This window comes from Netta rufina, assembly GCF_964035555.1.
Source record: "Netta rufina genome assembly, chromosome: 21".
Taxonomy (NCBI): domain Eukaryota; kingdom Metazoa; phylum Chordata; class Aves; order Anseriformes; family Anatidae; genus Netta; species Netta rufina.
The window spans coordinates 6,580,467-6,600,536 of NC_140145.1; the positions used below are offsets into that span (position 1 = coordinate 6,580,467).

The 20,070-nt window shown below is 38.1% G+C and overlaps 1 protein-coding gene across 2 annotated transcripts; it reads right to left on the bottom strand.

Moving 5' to 3' along the window:
- Positions 1-397: 397 nt before the first annotated feature.
- Positions 398-18,387, bottom strand: NCBP3 (nuclear cap binding subunit 3). Of its 2 annotated transcripts, none has more exons than XM_084299549.1 (13): positions 18,234-18,387; positions 16,613-16,678; positions 15,787-15,892; positions 14,658-14,783; positions 11,805-11,933; positions 9,393-9,466; positions 8,374-8,482; positions 7,500-7,599; positions 7,048-7,154; positions 6,372-6,657; positions 5,445-5,602; positions 4,061-4,225; positions 398-3,573 (listed from the first exon to the last, which is right to left on the bottom strand). In XM_084299549.1, exons 1-13 carry the CDS (start codon positions 18,372-18,374, stop codon positions 3,338-3,340), a joined length of 1,803 nt encoding a protein of 600 aa, XP_084155675.1. In that variant the 5' UTR covers positions 18,375-18,387; the 3' UTR covers positions 398-3,337. The 2 variants fall into 2 exon arrangements, with proteins under 2 accessions (XP_084155675.1, XP_084155674.1); XM_084299548.1 differs by having other exon boundaries at positions 18,180-18,387.
- Between the last annotated feature and the right edge of the window lie 1,683 nt (positions 18,388-20,070).

A 20,070-nucleotide genomic window follows, 5' to 3' on the forward strand; every position in this document is an offset into this window, starting at 1 on the left:
ATGCTGCCGCAACCTTAAGGCTCCAACCACAACATCCCGTTAAGCAAATAAAATGTAGTAACTCGAATGTCCAAATAATGAGAGACGATCCTTAACTGTATAAATGCCCGTATAACGCCAAGCTCATTACCCACAACGCAGAGGAAGACGATGATCTTAATCCCCGCAACCACCAGCCCCTTTGTGTAATATGTTCGTGTGAACCCTGCACCAAAATTCACGTTTTTGATATCAGGAAAAGCTTTCTATGAGAAGCATTAGTGTGGTCCTGTAACTAGCCATGTAAAATTCAGAAACACTTATATTTTTATTCCGTGGTGTGGATTTGCTTGCAAAAAAAGCCCAACTTCTCATTTTTTTTCAGTTTTTTAAAAGTAGTAGATTCTAGTAAAATACATAGCTTGCACTTCTCAGCATCAGCACATTTATTTCTACAACAAATCACTCGAAGGTGGAATCCTTGTGGTTCCCTGACCACAAAGAGGAGAAAGTGGACTTACAACACAATTCTCTATGCAATCTCTCTCTAGGACAAACAGATTTGTTAACTATGTTAAGGAAAAAAACATTCACAAAGATTCAGTGCTCAATTTTAATTATCAAAACACAGAAATTCATGTTCAGGTAACTAAGGAAGACCAAAGGTAGCATTCCTGACACCAGCAAACACCTTTTCAAGGCTTCTCTGTACATAATCAAAAACCAAAACAAGGCAAACACTCAGTTACCAAAAGAAAAAAAAAAAATCCTCTCTGTAGGTTGCTTCAACAGTAAACTCTATTTTTCTTGCAGCTAAATTCCTGTGGTCTCATTAACACACACAACCCTCTCCCCAAACCATAAACACAACAGACCCTACTAACATAGAGGCATTTCTAAGGCATACTCATAGCTGCATGGAAGACAGAACCAGTATTAATGGCTCCTCTTCCAAGAGTGCAAGCCACTGCCTACACCACTTTCCTTGCCTTCACGTGTCCATTAGTTCGAATCTTTCATATCAGCTGAAGAGACTTTCTACTCATTCCCCTTCTGCCTTTCAAACCAGTTAGTCCATCCTTCACCAGGCTCCAGTTATGAATTTTTACATCGAAACACAATGGTTATCAGCAACATTAACAGCAGACCACAGCCAGTTACTGAGCTTAAAAACATGCAAGGATTCACAGCAACACAGGAGACTATCTTCATAGACCAGATGCATGATCGGTGTCTTCCTTCTCCTTTCAGAAAAAGGAAAGGTCATAACAGATTCAAAGCAGTAACACAACACAAAGGTTTACTGGCAAAAAGAGACTGGTTAAATGAATTTTAACAGCATCTTGAGAAATGGGTAAGGTAGGATTCTATTTTAAAGCTCTGGAAGGGATATTAATGAAAGCACACATTAAAATGAATTGTTACAGTGATCAGACATTGCAGTCATTTACTCTCCATAGTACTTTTATGAACCATATTTATATATTCAATAATTAAATATAAAATCAAGGGTGACACAAAACAAGGAAACAAAGACATGAAGCCCAGTCAATCACTAGATAATACTTCAAGTCTCTCATTTTACATGCTGCTTTCTTACCCATAAAAAAGCCAATAAGAAAAGTTAACTGCAGATCCCTTGCTTTCGTGAAATTTCAAACCTACTCCAACTCATTTAAAAAAAGAAAAAGTGGGGAGCACAGGGAGAGAAAAAGTTGTTTGCTAAAAAGCAGAAAGGGGAAGAAATATTCACAGACATTTTGGACTGATAGAACCTACGATATATGGACAGAATCACACAATCTCTGATGCTGGAAGGGGCCTCTGGAGGTCATCTGGTCCAAGCTCTCACTCCAGCAGGGCCACCCAGAGCACACCACATCCCATCAGCTTTTGAAGATCTTCAAGGAGGACATGATCTCTCTGGGCAACCTCCAGTGCTCTGTCACCCAAACAGTACAGACGTGCTTCCTGATGTCCAGAGGAAACCGCTTGTGTTCCAGTTTGTGCTCACTGCCCTTTATCCTAGCACTGTGCATGCCTGAAAAGACCCTGGCTCCATCTTCTTTGCATCCTCCCTTCAGGTGTTTATATACATTGATAAGATCCCTCCCGAGCACCCTCTTCTCCAGGCTGAACAGTCACAAAGAGAATGCAAACACTTTCAGACTGTCATAATGTAGCACTGTTTTTGCCACATGTTCCGTTCAGCTGAATCCAATGTGCTCTCATTATTTCTTATTCAGAATTGGCAATCAAAATATCTGCCATAGGCAACAGAAGAAGAAAAAATGCAGCTGCACTCTGATCAAACGTTTCACCTATCTAGAGAGGGTATGCAGATAAAAAAGCTGAATGTAACAAGTCAACCATGTGCACATTCACATGTATTATATAGTAAGAACATTCAAAAATATTGACATGGGACAGTGATCCTATAGTTTTCCTTTTCTTTCAGTTATATATATATGTATAGTTAGACAGCACGTAGGAGAACATCACTATAGCTTTCACCATGGCCAACAGGAAAATTCTCACAAATATAAAAATGTAAGTTTTAAAACTGTTAGATTTCTTCAAAACAACACAGCTGAAATGGGAGAAATGTCATTTCTCAGTATGTAACCAAAACCAAAGCACCCTTGGGAATTTGCATGATTCTCTCCAACACCCATCTTTGCAGTCTTGAACACTGCAATCCCTACTATAGCAGAACACAGTATGACCAAAACAAACGAGTAGAATTCTTTGAGAGCAGTGATGCCGTATGGATTCTACACAAAACTTCACCGTACTGCAACATTTAACTTTGATTTACATTCAGTATTTTGAAGGAAGGGAACATGACGTTCCCTTTATGCTTTATCCTCGCTGGCTGCCTACCCAGGAAGCATTATTGTTATTACTTTAAGAGGAAAGGTGCTGGTAAGAGCCAGAAGGGCAAGGCAATGGTGTTGGCTATGAAATGCCCTGGTCTTTGGATGAATTGAGTAAAATATCTCATTAAAAGATTCCATGTTAAAAACATTAAGAACAAAAAGGTCTTCTTAAAAATACAGAGTATTTCTGCCTCTTCTTTTAAATTCTGAGCTCAGGGAAAAGTGTTTGGCTAGAATTAACTACAGGTTTGCTGTAATAAACATACATGACAATGCCCTACGTAACACAGGGCCAACCACAGACTCCAGACAAACATGATTGCTTTAGGTTTCAAGTGGCATATGCATCTATTTTTGTATAAAAGGAACAGAGACATTTCTGGAACCTTCACTGCAGAGTCTTTGCCAGTGTTCAGCTTTTGGACAAAGGAAATCTTGCCACGGTGCACAGTCACAATCTTGAGGATCAAAGTGTAAAATCATGATTCAGTATCTGATCCAGAACTGCTTTCCCGGCTGATTTCAATTTGTAGAGACGGTAAATTATCCAATCGACTCTTTTTTTGTCGAGACTGTTCTTTTTCCTTAATGAGAGCACCCCAAACCCTTTGGAGCTCTGAATCCTCCTCCTCTGGAGATGCCACAGAGTTTTCAGGTTTATCTGAAGTCTTTTCTTGTGTCTTCGGAGCAGACCCTAATCGGGTCCATAAATTACCTAATTAGATGAAAAAACAAGCACTTTAAAAATGACAGCAATTTACTGCATCTCTCTAAATTCCTTGTACTCCTCCCACAATGTCTGGTATGGAACTTGCTGTGCCTTGAAGCAGTGGTTGAAATTAAAATATGAGCTTCAGTACAGTCTCGCTCACTCAGTTTCCCATTTGCAGAGGACCCTACACACAAGCCTGAAGTACCATTGCTTTCATTGCACTTGTTTTACTGCCCTGTTTGGACCACAGTTGTAAAGTACTTCTCTACTCTTAACCGTATCTCCAGAAAAATATTGCTGTCTTACTCAGTTTAAACTGCCTGCAAACATTTAGATTTTCAAAGCTCAGAACAAACATGTACTAATTAAGTCTTTAATTTCATTCATCTAAATACCCTTCTCAATTTTCAGCTGAAATTTCTCTTATACTCTAAAATTGAATATAATACTGCAAATACTTGCACTATTACCTTTTCCTCATACAACTAACCTGATTTCTTCTCTCTGGTATCAGAGTAGAGGCCTTTTACATCCTGTTTGGGGATTCCTAACCGGCTGTGTACATCAGATATCGGTTCTCGACGAGGAGCAGAAGTACTGCTTGGAGGCTTAACTTCTGGAGAATGGGGTCTTTTTCCCAGTCTTTGCCGCACATCTAGGGATATTTTCAGGGATTAAAATGACAAAAATCATGTTGCATTTACCTAAGTTCTGCCAGCTAATTTTGTGTTCATTGCACACTTTGTAATACTCAAAACTAGACAGATGTTCTGTTTGTTGTTGTTTTTAATCTTTTCTATAGTCTTTTCATTAAGTCTTTCATACACAGATTTCAGTCTTAGCAATGCCTGCAATAAAATTTACCCAGATTTCACTATTTTTTTTCTTGGCAATACATTTGATATTTAATGTTTTCAGGTTATATTCTATCCATGGACCAAAAACGTAGCAGTAATTCCATGGCTTGCTGAATTTACTTCAGCAGCTCAGCATGTATGTATCCAGCATGAGGTATGACTATAAGATAACTGTTAGGCCTTCAATAATTCTTTTCAGATTATAGGTATTTTGCTTTAGAATTCTAATAGTGCTTAATATTTTGCAGAATAAAAATAAAAATATAAGAATATTAAATATACTGACAATCCATGATAAGAATCTCATATCCTGAAGTTTGTCTGATTTAGCCTGATGTGCCTAGTCTTAAAAAACGTTCAAACAAAAATATGAAGGAAAGAGGAATTACAGATTTACATGCCAACTTGTCAGAGGCCCAAAATGTACACGAAACACAATATACATTAATGTAACTCCTATATACATTGATACAAGAGTATCTTTCACCCATCAGTCAGATAATCCTCTGGACAGTATGTATGTCAGAAATAGCTGAAATCACACATGCTGGAGTCAAAAAAAAAAAAGAGTAAATGAAGCACAAATTTTAAAATAAATAAAAAGACTGCCAACTGAAAAATACCTTCATATTCACATTATACATATTTCATTTAAGTAGCTGGTGTCTCAAGTTTGAATTTGTGCATGACTCCCCTCATGCTGTTTCCCATAGTCATACAGAATCTCTGCCTCAACAATTAAGCAAATCAAAAAGGACAAAGTGGAGGAAAATAGACACAGGCAAACAAATTAAATAAAAATAAATGTCACTCACTTAAATATACTTCATTTTCCCCCAAAGCAATCCCTAACTCTGTACCTTAGTGAGGAAAAATTAACTGTATAAATGCAGAAACTGCTGCTGAACACAACTCCCTCACGTTTTTAAGTCACAGTAGAGGACAAATGTGAAAAGACTATATATCAATTTTAATAAACCAGTCAGAATTCTGCACAGCATCAGAGTTTCAAATTACCTGATTTTACAGTGCTGTTTTGCTGGCGTGGCCCATTATTATGCTGACGTTTTTCTTCTAACAGTAGTCTTACATCTACAACTTTCTCCGATGATCCTTTACTGCCAATCCGGTTTTTGACATTACTGGTTGCTATGCTATCTGCTCGCATAGAATTCCTAAAAAAAAAAAAATTAAAAAATAATTTAAAGTCCCTTAAACAAAATGATATCTAACATAGCTCTCAAGTCTTGTAAGTAAGATTATAGAAAACAGTACTATCGGGATTTCTCTACTGAGAAACGGGTAAGAATAATAAAAACTTTTAGGAGTATGATTTTCAGTCAGGATCAGAAGGAAATGTAACAATAATCACACAAATGCCTCTGAATCCATTACAAGGCAGATATGTAGATATCTAGCTTGTATCTCTAAGGCTGTGCTTCTGGGTTGAAATTCAGAGTAAATGAACATTTCTCAGAATTGTTAGAAGACAATGGTTCATTATAATGAACCGTAGTAATATACCACCAGAGGGATGAATTTTAAAATTATTTCAATTACCCACAATGTATGTAGTTTTGGACAATATACCCATAATGAATATAAATTACTTTTTGTCATTATACATATGAGGATGGTTGGCCCAGCTATGAAATGCAAGAGGTTAATTGTGCTTACTTGCCTAAATGTCCATTGATCCTACTTTGAGCTTTATATTATCATAATGCTAAGTTACAGAAATCTACAAAAGAAGTTGTATTTTCAATATGTTAACTGTAAAGAAAAGACTGATACAAGCATTTCTGTATTTTGCATTTAATCTTTAAAATATCTACTACAAAACAACACTAAGATTTAAAATAGTGGCTTCAGCAGTTTGTCTTTAAGCTTTGACTGCACTGACTAAATTTCAAATGACACTTTTGAAGAATAGTAAACTTTTACCTAATATTTTTCAGTTGCGATTCCACCTCATCTGCATACATTGTCATTTTCATGCTCTTTTTGGGAGAGGGGGTTGATATCATTTTCAATTCAAGATCATAGTCCATTTCATCAGAATCAGATGCACTTGCACTTGATCGTCTTGCTGCACTGCGTTCTCGAGACTGTTTGAAAGGTTGCAGTTCATCACGATATTCTACAACAACTCTGTCATCTTCATCCATATCCTGATCTTCTTCTTCCTCCTCTTCCTCCTCAATAGGCTCCTCAGGAACATTTACTAAGCCTGTAGCAAAACATATTGATTCTTGTAAGCTGAAATTTATCATAGATAAAATCAAGGCAGAAAAAAAAACCTGTAAATAAACAACTCAATAAAATTATGTCTTTACAGTTCTACAGGTCTACAGAGATAGTATTTTGCAAAATATTTTACTATATTCTATAGTATAGAATAATCTAAGTGAAAGAAAATCACCACAGGAGAAAAAAAGTTTCTGCTTCGGCATTCTTTGCAAACCCTTAAATTGTTATTTAGTTATAGATGTATTTTTTCAGAGTACACCTCAGTTTCATGCACTGCATGGTACAGAACAAGACAATATTTAAGGTCCTTTCCAGCTCTCCATTTCCCCAGTTAAGCTCTTCAAGGTTTTTACGTACTGGCATCAATTACCTGAATGACGATGTTTATAAGGAGGAGTTAAGCCAACATCATCCCCAATAAGCGTCCTCTTCTTTATGACATCCCGGTGGATTCGTCGTGAATGGTATCTTCGTTTCCTGAAACACCATAAAAACAATTACGTTCCTGTCACAGAAAAAGCATGGTGAATGAGCTGTATTCAGTCCTGGATTAAGTATGTGCAATTATCACTCACTCTGATAACAGATGAATACATTTACTTAAGAGATCTGTTCTGCATTAACGTTCTGAATATAAACATTACTTACTTTCGCAACAAAATGTTTCTCTTGCAAATTCATTATCACTTAGCAAAAAAATTATTCATACTTAAGAAATATTTACAGAAACTAAAAGGGAAAAAAAAATCTACGAGTTAGAACGGTTTTGGACCATCTTGTCTGAGCACTTGAAGTGTTCCAATTCCTCTATCCTGTACTCACCAAGAATTACTAAGAATCCCCTTCATGCCTCCATAATTGGGATTGCCGTATTTCATGTAATATTGGCTTCGCCTTGCAGCTCCCAGCTCTTTTTTGTCATCTGAAAGAGAAAAATTATTGGGATACTTCCCTCTTAGAATATACCTTACTACACTAGCATAAAAATAAGTAACCATCCAGTCAGACAAAGAGAGTGAAAGACTGAATATGTCTTACAGATCAGTATTACTTCAATTTCCTTCATGAAGGATAAAATTTTGCTGATACCTCATCTGAAATTTTTCCTAGCGCCACACAGTTTTACGTGTGTCCAGAAACTTAATTTCACAAGGACTCTCAGTTTCTATGTATCAATTAACAGAGCATTACATCCCACTGTAACTGCTGGAGGCTCTACTTACCTTATTGCTGACCTCTCTTTCCTTTATGAATATGTCATTTTCTACATGACCCAGAAATTACATGCATTTTCATTTAATTCATAAATATAATTTAATATCTCAACTGTGTTTAGCAACAATTTCCACTAATACCTCATAAACATCTCAAATGATTTTCATATTTATAAAATGTGAAATTTACCTCTGTGGAGAAGGTCATCATAAAACCTATTCTACTGTATCAGGAAGAATGCCCTGAGCACAAGATAAAATTTTATGTACAATAATCTTCATACAACTTGAACTAGATTTAATTCACACATTACATGCATATTCAATTCTAAAACATTAATACCTAATAAATATTAAGTATTACGTTAATACACATAAAACTAACAATTTTGCAAATAAAAATCAGGTATTTGAGTCATTAATTAGTCAACAAAACTGCAATAAGCAATTAATTCATTATGCTTGTTAAGCTGATTATTTACCTTTAGTAGCAAATCTCATGAATAGCTTGTTTCCTTTAGCCAGTTTATTGGCAGGGCGAAGATCATTACGCAGGAGAGAATCCTCTTCTACCTGGGACAGGGCATCCAACTTTGGGGGCAAAAAAGGTATTTTGGACTCAAAATTACTGTTGAATGAAAATGGATTGCTTACAGAGAAGCAATCAACTGATTATTAAGTAAGTTACTTTTAAATTCTGTTCAGATGAACTTTTTCTTTTTTTTTTTTTTTTAGGCACTACTGTGAATTTTTAAAATAACTTGCCCAAAAGATTTAAAATATTCTCATCTCTTTCTTCATAACCTTATCTCAGATTAATACTCAATAACCTTTCAAATGAAACTACATTACTGGTTCAACTGTAGAAAACAAATAACACAACTTGAACAGTGAAAAATAACTTGTTTGTCTCTTATGTAAATGGTTTCACCATCAGGTTCTCTTGCCCTCAAACAATGACTTACAGGCTTTTTTTTTCCATTTATATCTGCTTTATATAAACCAAAATTCAGACTTCCATCATCTGTACGAATGTTCACTGAGCCATTCCTAAAGAAAATACTAATGACACCTATTATATATATTCAACCAGCGAAGATTAAATTCCTTACTCACCATCAATGTGTTTGCTGATTCCCACACATATCTATGGGCAGCCTAAATCCTTTCTTTCTCTTTATGCACTGCCTTCTATACTGAAAGCCTATTGCTCTCCATCATTTTTCTTTCATTGCCTTCTCACAGCAAAATAGAGAAGCCAGTCTAGCTGTTAAATGCTGGCTGCCCTACCAGTCTTCAAAATCTACTTACAAAAAACACTCTAATACAATGCTCATCTCACCAACAGCATATGCACGCTTCCTGTCCTTTCCCCATCTAATTAACTTGGATAATTAAATTGAGAGTTATAAGTGTAAATGGTTAAAATTGTAACGTTATGAAGACTTTACACAAGTTAGAGACAAACTTCCATAATAGTATTTACCCTTTCTATACTGACCTCAACATCACTTGGATGCTCATCCTCTACCTCTCCTTCTTCTGCCTCATCATCAGAACTTTCCTCCTGTTTTCCTAAAGAGGAAAATAATTGGGAAAAAAAATCTCCATTTTAGTGCTCCAGTTGCATTTGATTATTATTACCTACATTCTCTGAAATCAAACTGAAGGTGTTATCCATTCTTCTGTGAAGCCTAGAGAATAATCAGAACAGTGAACGTCTACAGAAATTTGAAGCACATATGAATAACATAACATTAACTAGACAGCCCCTGTACAGATAACTGCCTGAAGCAGCACACATGGATTATAAATTTACTTATTTGAAAGCAAATGAAATTGTACTGCATTTCAAAGTATGATAGAGATCAGCAAGAGCAAGACTGCAAAAGGGCTATCAAATCCCATTTCCTTCAGCCTCATTTTAAAATGCTGCAAGTACCTACAAGCATCCAATACTAACAATGTGAATCAGGTTGCTACTCTAAAGCTTAAATTTACTGAAATCTGGAAAAAAAAAAAAAACAACTTAGTGACTTAATTTTGACATGGAATAGCTGACAGGAAAGTGCACACTTCCAGAACTACTTATACTGAGATGTTTGCATAGATTTTCAGCACTTTAAAAAAAAAAATTATATGTATTAGCTCACAGTGAGAAAAAATGTTACTTTTTTCAGTCCTCAAAAAAAAATAGTGAATATGGACAATCATCAACACCTAACAATTTAATTTCTTCTGCAAAGATCTCAGAGCACTTAAAAGACTCAAGACTAAAAAAAAAAAAAAAAAAACCAAACTCCTTTATATTGCAGAGTTGCTTATCTTAACCTCATCTGACAATAGGCTCAATAACTTGTAATAGAGAGCTTAAGTTATGTTAAAGTTAAAAGTTACGTTAAAGTTAAGTTATGTTAAAAACATCTTGACAACTGTACCCACGTCCAAAGAAAAAATTAAGCACAATTAACCAAACTGACTCCAAAGAGAATTTAGGTAGACAAACTAGCCAAATTTAAAAATGAATTGTCATCTACTGAGGATAGCATGCAAATGCTTTTTTTTTTTTTTTTTTAAATGATCAACTTCTCACTGTAAGACTAGCCTCCTGCTACCCTAAACAGCCCTCAAATTCTTATTAAAAAAAAAAAAAAAAAAAAAAAGGAATGTAACTAAGCCAGATTACTCCAGTATATCTGTATGCAGCTCACACCTTAAGATGTAATTGAACAGTTTGCACTTTATCCAATATCCCGCTTTTCCAGATGAGCAGGTAAATAAGTTTACGTAGGAGGAATTTAGATGACACAATTTTTATTTTGAGATACGCTGTAATGATGGTGTACTATGTACTTGGTAGTCAACAAGATTAATCTGCATGTATTTATGTTGCATTTAAATAAGATATTGGCTAATCTCCAAAAACTTTGTAACAAGTCTTACTTGAAGCATTATCAACATTTTAAAGTCACATGGATGGTTGAGGAGCCACTGCATTGTAGAGAAAAGCAACAAGAAGAAAATGGAATGAGTTAGAATTATCCACAAGTTTAACAAAGCCCTAAAATCCATACTTTATAAAAAGGCTTTTGGTAGCACTGCAAATACAAAAACACTTGCATTCTGTTAATATAGCATGTTTAAGCAAAATCTGTGGAAGACTTAATAAATAAAACATCCCCCTTTGTTTTGTTCTCTTCCATACAGTACTTTGAACCACTGCAATTTATCACATTGTCCTAACAGCAGAACAGTCCTAATGTAGCAAAAGCCTGATTTTCTATTTACACCTCTAAAATGAATTTGCAACCAAGGCATTCAGATTCCAGATTTATCGCAACACTTAGTTGTATGTTGGCTGCTTTGCTCTTTTGTAACTGACCTTTCAGTGCGCTTCTTTCTTGAAAGTACAACGGTCAAATTTAGAGATGATATACACAGTGGTGAAGTGATACATTGGCACATCGGTGTGAATGGTACACATAAAAGATGGTGCTGTATCAAGCAAAGGAATGAACTGTGGTGTTTCAAAAACAGGATATTTTTTTAGACCTGTTTTTTTCCCCCAAACTTACAATCCCCATCCTTCTACTGCCTTTGCACGCACATCACACAGACGTATTTCTGTGCAACATGTACCACTATAAATATCACATCTGAATATGACCCTGTCTCTAACATGTTCAGTATCGACTGAATTACTGCTTTTGGTCTAGCTCCAACCCACCTTTTAAGAAGCAGCTTCTTCAAAAGGTTTCCAAGATGAAAGCCTTTTTTAAAGTGGCAGAATACATTTACCTGAAACTACACGATAGAAGCTCCTTCAGTAATTTAGATTACGCAGTACCCAAGCACAAGTTTAAAGTTTCATTGATTTAACTAGATGATGTCTATATATGCATATCTCATCTACCTTTCTTGTTTTTCTCAGCTGTCTTCTCTTCATTGTTTTCTCTGCTTTTTGTTTTCTCCTGATCAGGCAAGGAACTCATATTTATTAGAGCCCGTGTTGCTGTTACTTCATCAAGCCAGACCACATTACCTATGACACACATACAGAAACATATACAAAAACAAAATGCAGTTTGTGTCAACAAGCAGTCACATACACTGCCTTACTGGAAGGAAATTACTAACAGTTCAGAAACAGTCATATAATGACATGACAAAAAAGCAATCAGATATATCTCCTGCAGGGGAATTCATATTCTTTAGCACACTTGGCAACCCGGGGGACATACAGCTTTCACATCATTACAAAAAGCACAACAACTGATCAAAACCAAAGCCACTGGAATGCACAACCACATAAATCAGACATTGCTTCCTTAGCGCAGCACATTTGGATATTGAATAAGGGCCAGTGCATTTCATGGATGTGCTAGCAGACAAATGTGATTAAAGCAAAACCAACAAAAACAACACAAGAACTAATACTTGACCCCACTTTTTTTTCTTTTTCATTAACAGCACCTTCGAACCGACTGCAGAATTCTGTTAATCTTTCCCAAAAAACAGGAAAATAGGAGAGACTGCTCAAGCACTTCAAAGAGGTTACAGTGTGCATAGGTTAACAATGTGATTCAGTACGTCTCATGTATGTCTTACATATCAGGAGACACTACTAAAGTAAAACTTGCAACTTATTAGGCCAATTAACAGTATTTTGTAGGTGTTGAAATTGAAAGCATGAAAAATGCTTAGTAACAGATTGTGAGCAAAAGCTGTCTTCCAGGATGCATTCAGTGCAAATACAACAACAAATGTCATTTACTGCTTTACCATTAAACAAGTCAGGAAATGGCAGCAATAAGTGTATGCAAATATCAAGAAAACTATTTACAGTTTCCCCAAATAAGAGCTTCTCTCTGAAATTACTTGAACAGCCAGGATTTACAAGGTGAACACCCAGATACTAACTTCAATAACTGGCTAATAATTTTTCATTTGCATGCCTACCTGCTCTTGACATCTCCAAATTTTCAAAGCATTTACCATTTTATGTTCACCAGTTTGAAACACAGAACGCTTTTGGACCGAAACATGTTGAGATGTAATTCAATTGGGAACATTAAATTTTTGTCATGCTATGACAACTCTCTGCTGAAAAGTCACTGCTTTTTCTTTAGATTTTCATCAAGTATAGTTTTCATATCAGCACATATTGCAGCTAAGCAAAACAATGCGGTATTATACTAATCTAATGCTATTAGGTAATACTAATATTTTACTAAGGTATATTATACTAACATATATACTAATACTATACTAATCAGCATGCTAACTCCAATACGGTATGAAAATCGATCACTAAAACTGATGTGTTTTAATTATAAGTGGGTAAAATATCACTCCAGTTCTGAAGCTTGTATTTTTGTACTGCAAGTTCACTCTGGTTTCACACAATTTACCCACGTAACATTTAAGAAAAAGGATCACAGACAATCTTATAAATGCAGCCTCAGGTACACAAGTTAAGCTGTGCACTTGGCTAGTTCATGCATTATCACAGGTTCATCTGACAGATCTTCACTGCAATTGTCTACCCAGGGCTCGTTGCATTTCAAATGTCCTGTCAGCTTGTGGCAGTGTATCAAGCTGTAACACACACGGTCTTTAAAGTTAATATCTTGTAGTATACTGTAACTTTTGTCTTGCACTCATACACAATTCCTTCATGATCATTCTAGGGAACTGCACTATTAACTTTCATGTTTCAGCCACACCTATAAATAAAACAGCTCCTACTTCTTTGTCCTATTATTTAATTTACAGGATTTCTAGCCACAAGACATTCTTAAAGCCTTCCAGTTCCACAATTCAGTGCTCAACTGTAGCAAATAGCTCTTATATGGTCTTTAGTATCACTAAAGAAAGAATGGTTGCCAATAACTTACATCTTTCTGGTAGTCTCACTGCACGTATACTCCCTAAAACAGCCCTTGCAATGTGAATTCACATTCCTTTTCCAATATATGTAAATCACATGCAGCTGCCACCTTCTTCCACCCACTAATTTCTCCCTGAGAATGACCTAAACACATATGGCAACAAGCCTGCTCCTTCCCAGCCCTAAACCATACTGACTTCCCTAACTGCATACAGTTCAGTAATCTTCTCACAGAACATCAGCCTCTGTGACACTTACAAGCTGACATGTTATTCATGTCAAAATGTAAGCAACATTTTTGACCATTATTCCCACTGCAGGACTGGCAAGCTATTTTATCCTGTCCCTTCCTGATAATTTCAGTTTGTCAACAAAACCTTCCACATCAGATGTTTCCTTGATTCCGTTTTCCTAAGAGCTACATAGTTTGTTCCGTCTCTGTGTACCTTAGCTTCACTCACTGCTTCTAATTCTATTTATCGGACCATCATATTTTGAAGAGTACCACTTTCACTTGAAATAAACTCAATTCACATCCCTCACCGGTGACTCTCCTGCCCTGCCAGTCTGGTCGCTAGCCACACTTCCAGCTACCAATGCACTTCTTTTGATCTCCTAATACATCAGCAATATGAATAATGGAAATGTTGTGTCATTTTTAAATGAGATTTTTTTCTTCTAAACACTCATCCAGACAGTGGGCTTGATTTTCACCATATGCTATTAATTCTTGCCTTCTAAATTTCTTTTGGCTAAGGCCAATGAAAGGGAAACAGAAACAGACAAAGATCAGTGACTTTAACAGCCAAAAAGACATCCGAGGTACAGCTATGATTGATATAAAAGAACAACAGACAAAAGATTCCATTTACTTACATGATGTATCATCTAACCACTCTATATGAGCAGGAGGATATTCTTTGAAATAGGCAAAGATGTCCTGTGTACTCATTTCATCCACCCCACAAATGTAAATTGTGTCCAGTCTCACTTTAGGAATTGCTATAAAGATGAAGAGATACAAAACCGACACTCATTTCTATAGAGCAAGCTTTAACATTCATAACATATAGTCTTATAAAACGGACATTTTAAATAAGCTAAAGGGAAATTAATAAAAGCAAAGCGTGATGTACACCATTCTAAAACACTAAAACTTGAATTATTATTCCACAATGCAAAAGTTGAATTGAGAATTAAAAAGGGAGAAAGGTTGTTGTAACATTACAAGCACTGGTAGCTGAAGGTAGTAACATCAAACTGCTTTACAACCTTTTTTTTTTTTTTTTTAAATGCTACCAAAGTACTTCCATGAAGTACTGACGAGACAGAATACTAATTAGGCCTGTGACCAGGATATAGTACAAGTGGAAGGGCTTTGTACGCATCTGATGGAGAGCTGTTGCAGGCCACGGCTTAGCAGCCAGCTGGAAAAAAGCCTTGAGAACCAACCGGATGCCAAAAATGCCAATCTGTTTTGTGCACATCTCCCAGCTGATCTACTTTTATTCCAACACATCCAGCTTGCTGTCTAACAGCACACATGCAATCAGTCTGTCTTCACTGTGTGTGCAGCACAGAATCTGATCTCACTATGCACAGGACACGGAGTCTTTCGCTCGTACACAAACAGTGCTCAAGGCCTTTTCCAAGAATTTAAAGATTCTTAAAGCAGCACTGGTCTGAAAAACAAATCTCAGACAAGTAACACTAGGTGCCATTGCCAAACAGTAAATAAGGTACATAGAAATGTTTTCTTTTCTAGTGTTAAAGGAAGGAGTGAAACAATAACTGTTAGGAAGTAGTTTAAAAAGCAATGTCATTAAAATAGTCATTCCTATGTCTCTATATATTATATTACTATGGTAAAAAAGTGATTTCTCTTGGTAATGATCTGGGAAAACCTCTGGAAATGCAGGAAATATTATAGTATAAATAAGGACAAGGACCTGCGAGAAAGTAAACAAAGAGATCTTTCCTTCTTGACTGCTGGATAAACTCATACCTTTCTTCATCATGTCCCGATCCAGCGCTACATTCCTTTGGGCAAGATTCACCTCAGCTCGGAAATGAAAGCGTTTTGCTCTTTGTTCCTTTTTCTCAATTGCTTCCTGTAAAATGCAAAACAATGCAGTCAAAACAGGAATCAGAGCAGCATTCCCAACAGGTTACACTGTAGGACAAGGTATTTAAAATGCAGACAGCAACAATCTCTACTAATAATGCTATTTATTCTGAAGAGATCTGTATGTTTCACAAACCAAAAATAACTCATTGAAACATACCTGTGCCACATCATACTTTTAACAGAGATCCAGCACCATAATGGGGATCAAGATGCATGGAAAACAAGCTATCCTGGACTGATGCTCAGCTTTCATGATGAAACAGTAAGATTATATTTTTTCTTCCTAACAAATGTACAGAGGCTCTGCTCAAAAATACATCTCTCTTTAAACAAGCACTAACACCACGTGTAAAATTAATTTTTTAAGAATACTGAAATACTATCAGTCACATAAGAGAAAGAAAAGCTCACTTGTTTCAAAGTGTTCATATTGCACTTGCTTTGCAATATTATTTTATTATTTGCAAAAATAATATTTGCAATATTATTTTATTATCTGCAAAATTAATTCTTACAGTTTGCAAGAGATACTTGTCTGGATGTCAACCATAACTAACACAAGGACAATTCTCCACTTATTGAAAAACGCCAGCAATCTGAACATGAGGGTAAGCTTCTGCACCTCTCAGGAAAGAAACAAAGTCTTTCCTCCTTTCCTGTGGAGTAACTAAAACACTTTGAAGAAACACAGGACAACAATTACCTTGGATGTTACATCTATTCCAGTAATGAAACTTCCAGCTTTGTTTTCATACCTCCTACTAGTGTCCTGAAACAAAACAAAACAGCAATGAAATCTCAATGAACACTAAAAGCAAGTTAATTGCTATGCTACAAATATCTGGCTATTTTATTTCTAAGAGAAACCCATCCTCTTCTTGATCCTTACTCCAAGCTACATCCCTAGACAGACAAGTAAACAAGCATTTAACTTCACTGACATCAGTGAATGTTAAGCACATCAAAGAAACCCAACTTCCTTTACTATGAGAACTCTGCCCTTCTGCAGTAGCTGGTTCCTGTATCTGTGTCTGCTACGGTTTTGACGTTGTCTCAGCAATACAGTGGAAGTCATCAAACACCTTTCCTAACTACAATTTTCATTTCAGGTAAAATTTCCTTATAAAACACAGATTTAACAGTGATGTAAAGATACCTGACCCCTGAAGTTCCAAATTGCAATTTTCAGTTTCAAGAGAAGTCAGAATGACAAACCACCACCACAATTAAACAAGTGGTTTGTCTATTTTTTACCATTATTTCAAAACCAGCAGCAGGAAACATTACCATTTTGATACATGCCTAGAAATAAAAGAGTAAACACTGAGAATGAGGTGCGAAAAAACAACACCTCACAAAACTCATTTCCATCCGTGAGGACTGCTGAAATCACAAGACCACATTAAACAACAAAGGTCCTGGACCAGTGACCCTCCATTGTTTGCATGTGGAACAATAGGACTTCTTCATTCTGGCACCCTCAGAACCACTGCCCAGTGAAGGTTTGTGGCTTGAAGAATGTGTCTTGCCTTGCTATTTCTAAGGGTAAACATTTTGTTTACCGTTGTGCTACAACAGAATTATTTTGGCCAAATGACTTTTTCTAGAAAGTAGGCCAGTCTCAGTTTAGAAATACCAAGGTGCACACAGAATCTAGACACTTTTCTTAGTAACCCAGTCAAACTTTCTCTGAGGTTGCCAAGGGTGACAGCAGCAAAATAAGCATGTTATTTTAAAAATGGAAAAAGAAACACCACTGTCTAGGGTTGATTTAAGGAGCAGCAGGGTGCTGCCTCTTAGGCCACGTATTTGGTAAAAGCTCAGGCATGTTGGTAATCAGCTAATTAGAGATTAGTTTCTAAAACATTTTCCACACGCGTTTTCAGAGCAAAAGCCTACTTAGGAGTTTAGATCAACTCTGACCCACTTTTACGTATTAAACACGACCATAGCAGAACTTAGCCAGGAACAGAAAAAAAAATAATCCTCAAAACCTCCTCAATACAGCCCACACCCCCAGCACCTTCACCCCACTCCCTCACGACCCCCCCAATCCTCACCCAGTTACCCCCATGGCCCTGGGACACCCTGCCGCCCCCCACACACCACCACAACCCCCAAAATCCCCCCTCCCGACCCCCCTTACTCCCGAGCACGCCCTGCCCGCTCCCTCTCCCCACTACACCCCCAAAACCCCCACACACACCCCACATCGCCCCCTTTTTTCCCCTCCCCCCCCCATCCCACCCCAGACCCCCTCCCCTACGTACCCTGCCCCCCCTCAGGAGCCGGTCCCTCCTTCGCGCCCCCTGCCCGTCCCTCACCGGGAGGAGCTCCCGGAGCGAGCGCCTGACGGGGATGGCGTCCAGCTCGCCTTCTTCTACTTCCATCGGTTCGGGCTCGGGGCCGCGGGACTCCGCCGCCTCAGCCTTCACCGAGATCCGCAGGCCCCGCACGGCCGCCATGGCTCCGCCAGGCCCGCCCTCCGCCCGGCCACCGAGACGGTGCCCGCCGCGGCATAGAGCGGCACCGCCAGCCACCACCGAGACGCCGACCCGGGGATAGAGCGCCACCCGCAGCCAACCGCGGCGCCGGGGGCCATAGAGATGAGGGGAGAGAGCGGCGCCTCCAGGGCTAAGGGGAGCGGGAGGACCCAGCCGCCATTTTCTCCTCGTCCTCCTGCCCCTCGCTGCGAGCACAGCGCGGTCCAGAGCGTGCTACAGCGGGCGCTGCTTCCTACATTTTTCTTTTTTAAAAATGAGCTGCTGCTTCTGAAAAAAGTCGGGTTTTTCCTCCTCTCTGTCCTATAGGAGGTCCCATCGTGCTGTGCTTGGCTGGGTTGTTCCCTTGGATGTGTTCTTGTTTCCTCACGGGGGTGTTTCAGGAGAAAAGCCCTGTCTTCTCTGGCCTTCCTTGCACTGTGCTAAATAAACCACGCGATTTTATTGATTATTCTCACAGAATATGTTGTGTGTTCCGCTAATCATCCTCATCGCTACCTGCAGTTCAGCTCTGTGCCCCTTGAACGTGAGGGGCCAGAACAGCGATGGAGCTGAGGGTTTGTTCCTGCCTTGGAATAAGAATAGAATCACAGACTCGTTAGGGTTGGATCTTAATGATTATCAATGGTTTGACTTCCAAAATCAGCTGGTCCGTCACCCTACCACCAATGTCACCACTAAACCGTTCTCCTAAGCACCACATCCAACCCTTCCTTGAACACCCCCAAGGTGACTCCAACACGTCCCTGCCCAACCCGTCCCAACGTCTGGCTCCAACTGCAGCAGCATTTCCCCAGCCATGGCGTAACGCCACAACTCATCTCTCCACAGCTGCGCTTCCTCAGCTCAGTCACCTGGCAAATATCACCCCACGTGGCAGTCCCATCCAGCCAACTTCATTACAAATTCCTAATGTTTCCCTGGCTGTGCAACTCTGCTCAGTTTCAGACTGCTCCGTTCCTCAGTTCTGCAGGTTCTCAAACCAACCTCCTCCAGCACTCCCTGGTTTGTGTCACCTTCTCTCTGAATTGATGGTACTTCCCAGTAAAATTCAACAGCAAGTCTTGAGTATGGCATGAACAAAAGTTGCTTCTGGTAATAAAAAGGCTCCTTCCATTATACATAATCCACTGGGACTAATATATCTTCTTGCTACTGATCCAAGCTTATTTATTTTTAACAGTCTCTGCAGAAAGATCTTTTCAAAATAGCTAATTTGAGTTGCATTTGCCAGAGCTATCTTGGCTGCTGACATCACATAGCCAGCATCTGGCAGGAACCACCAGCACAGGTGATGCTTCTAAGCCAGATGTGAACAGTTACAGAAGAGGCCACGTACATATACTGTGAAGATGAGAAGTAAACAGGACATTGAAACCCACTGTGAGCAGCAGATTCTAAAATAACTGGTAGAGGAAACATTTCTGTGGCAGAAATGCTAGTTCTTGAGGTGATAGAGAAAATAAAGTAGAAGATGCACCTTCTCTTTTCAGTTTTCATTTTGTAAATAGAACACCATACCAATGTGTGATCTAAACCAGATTTACAAAACTGACCCTTCAAAGTAATAGACGAGGCAAGATTCTGTAACAACAGGTTGCCCTGCACTGCTGCTATTAGAGTGCAGACGAAGGCTTTAATTATCCCAGACATTTCCTTG

Excerpts from the sequence above, each read along its gene's own strand:
- NCBP3 (XM_084299548.1), bottom strand. The coding sequence starts at position 18,374 with ATGGCGGCCGTGCGGGGCCTGCGGATCTCGGTGAAGGCTGAGGCGGCG. Across the intron at positions 15,893-16,612 it reads GAATAGATGTAACATCCAAG|GAAGCAATTGAGAAAAAGGA; the intron begins GTAATTGTTGTC and ends TGCATTTTACAG. Across the intron at positions 4,226-5,444 it reads AAACAGCACTGTAAAATCAG|ATGTGCGGCAAAGACTGGGA; the intron begins GTAATTTGAAAC and ends AAATATCCCTAG.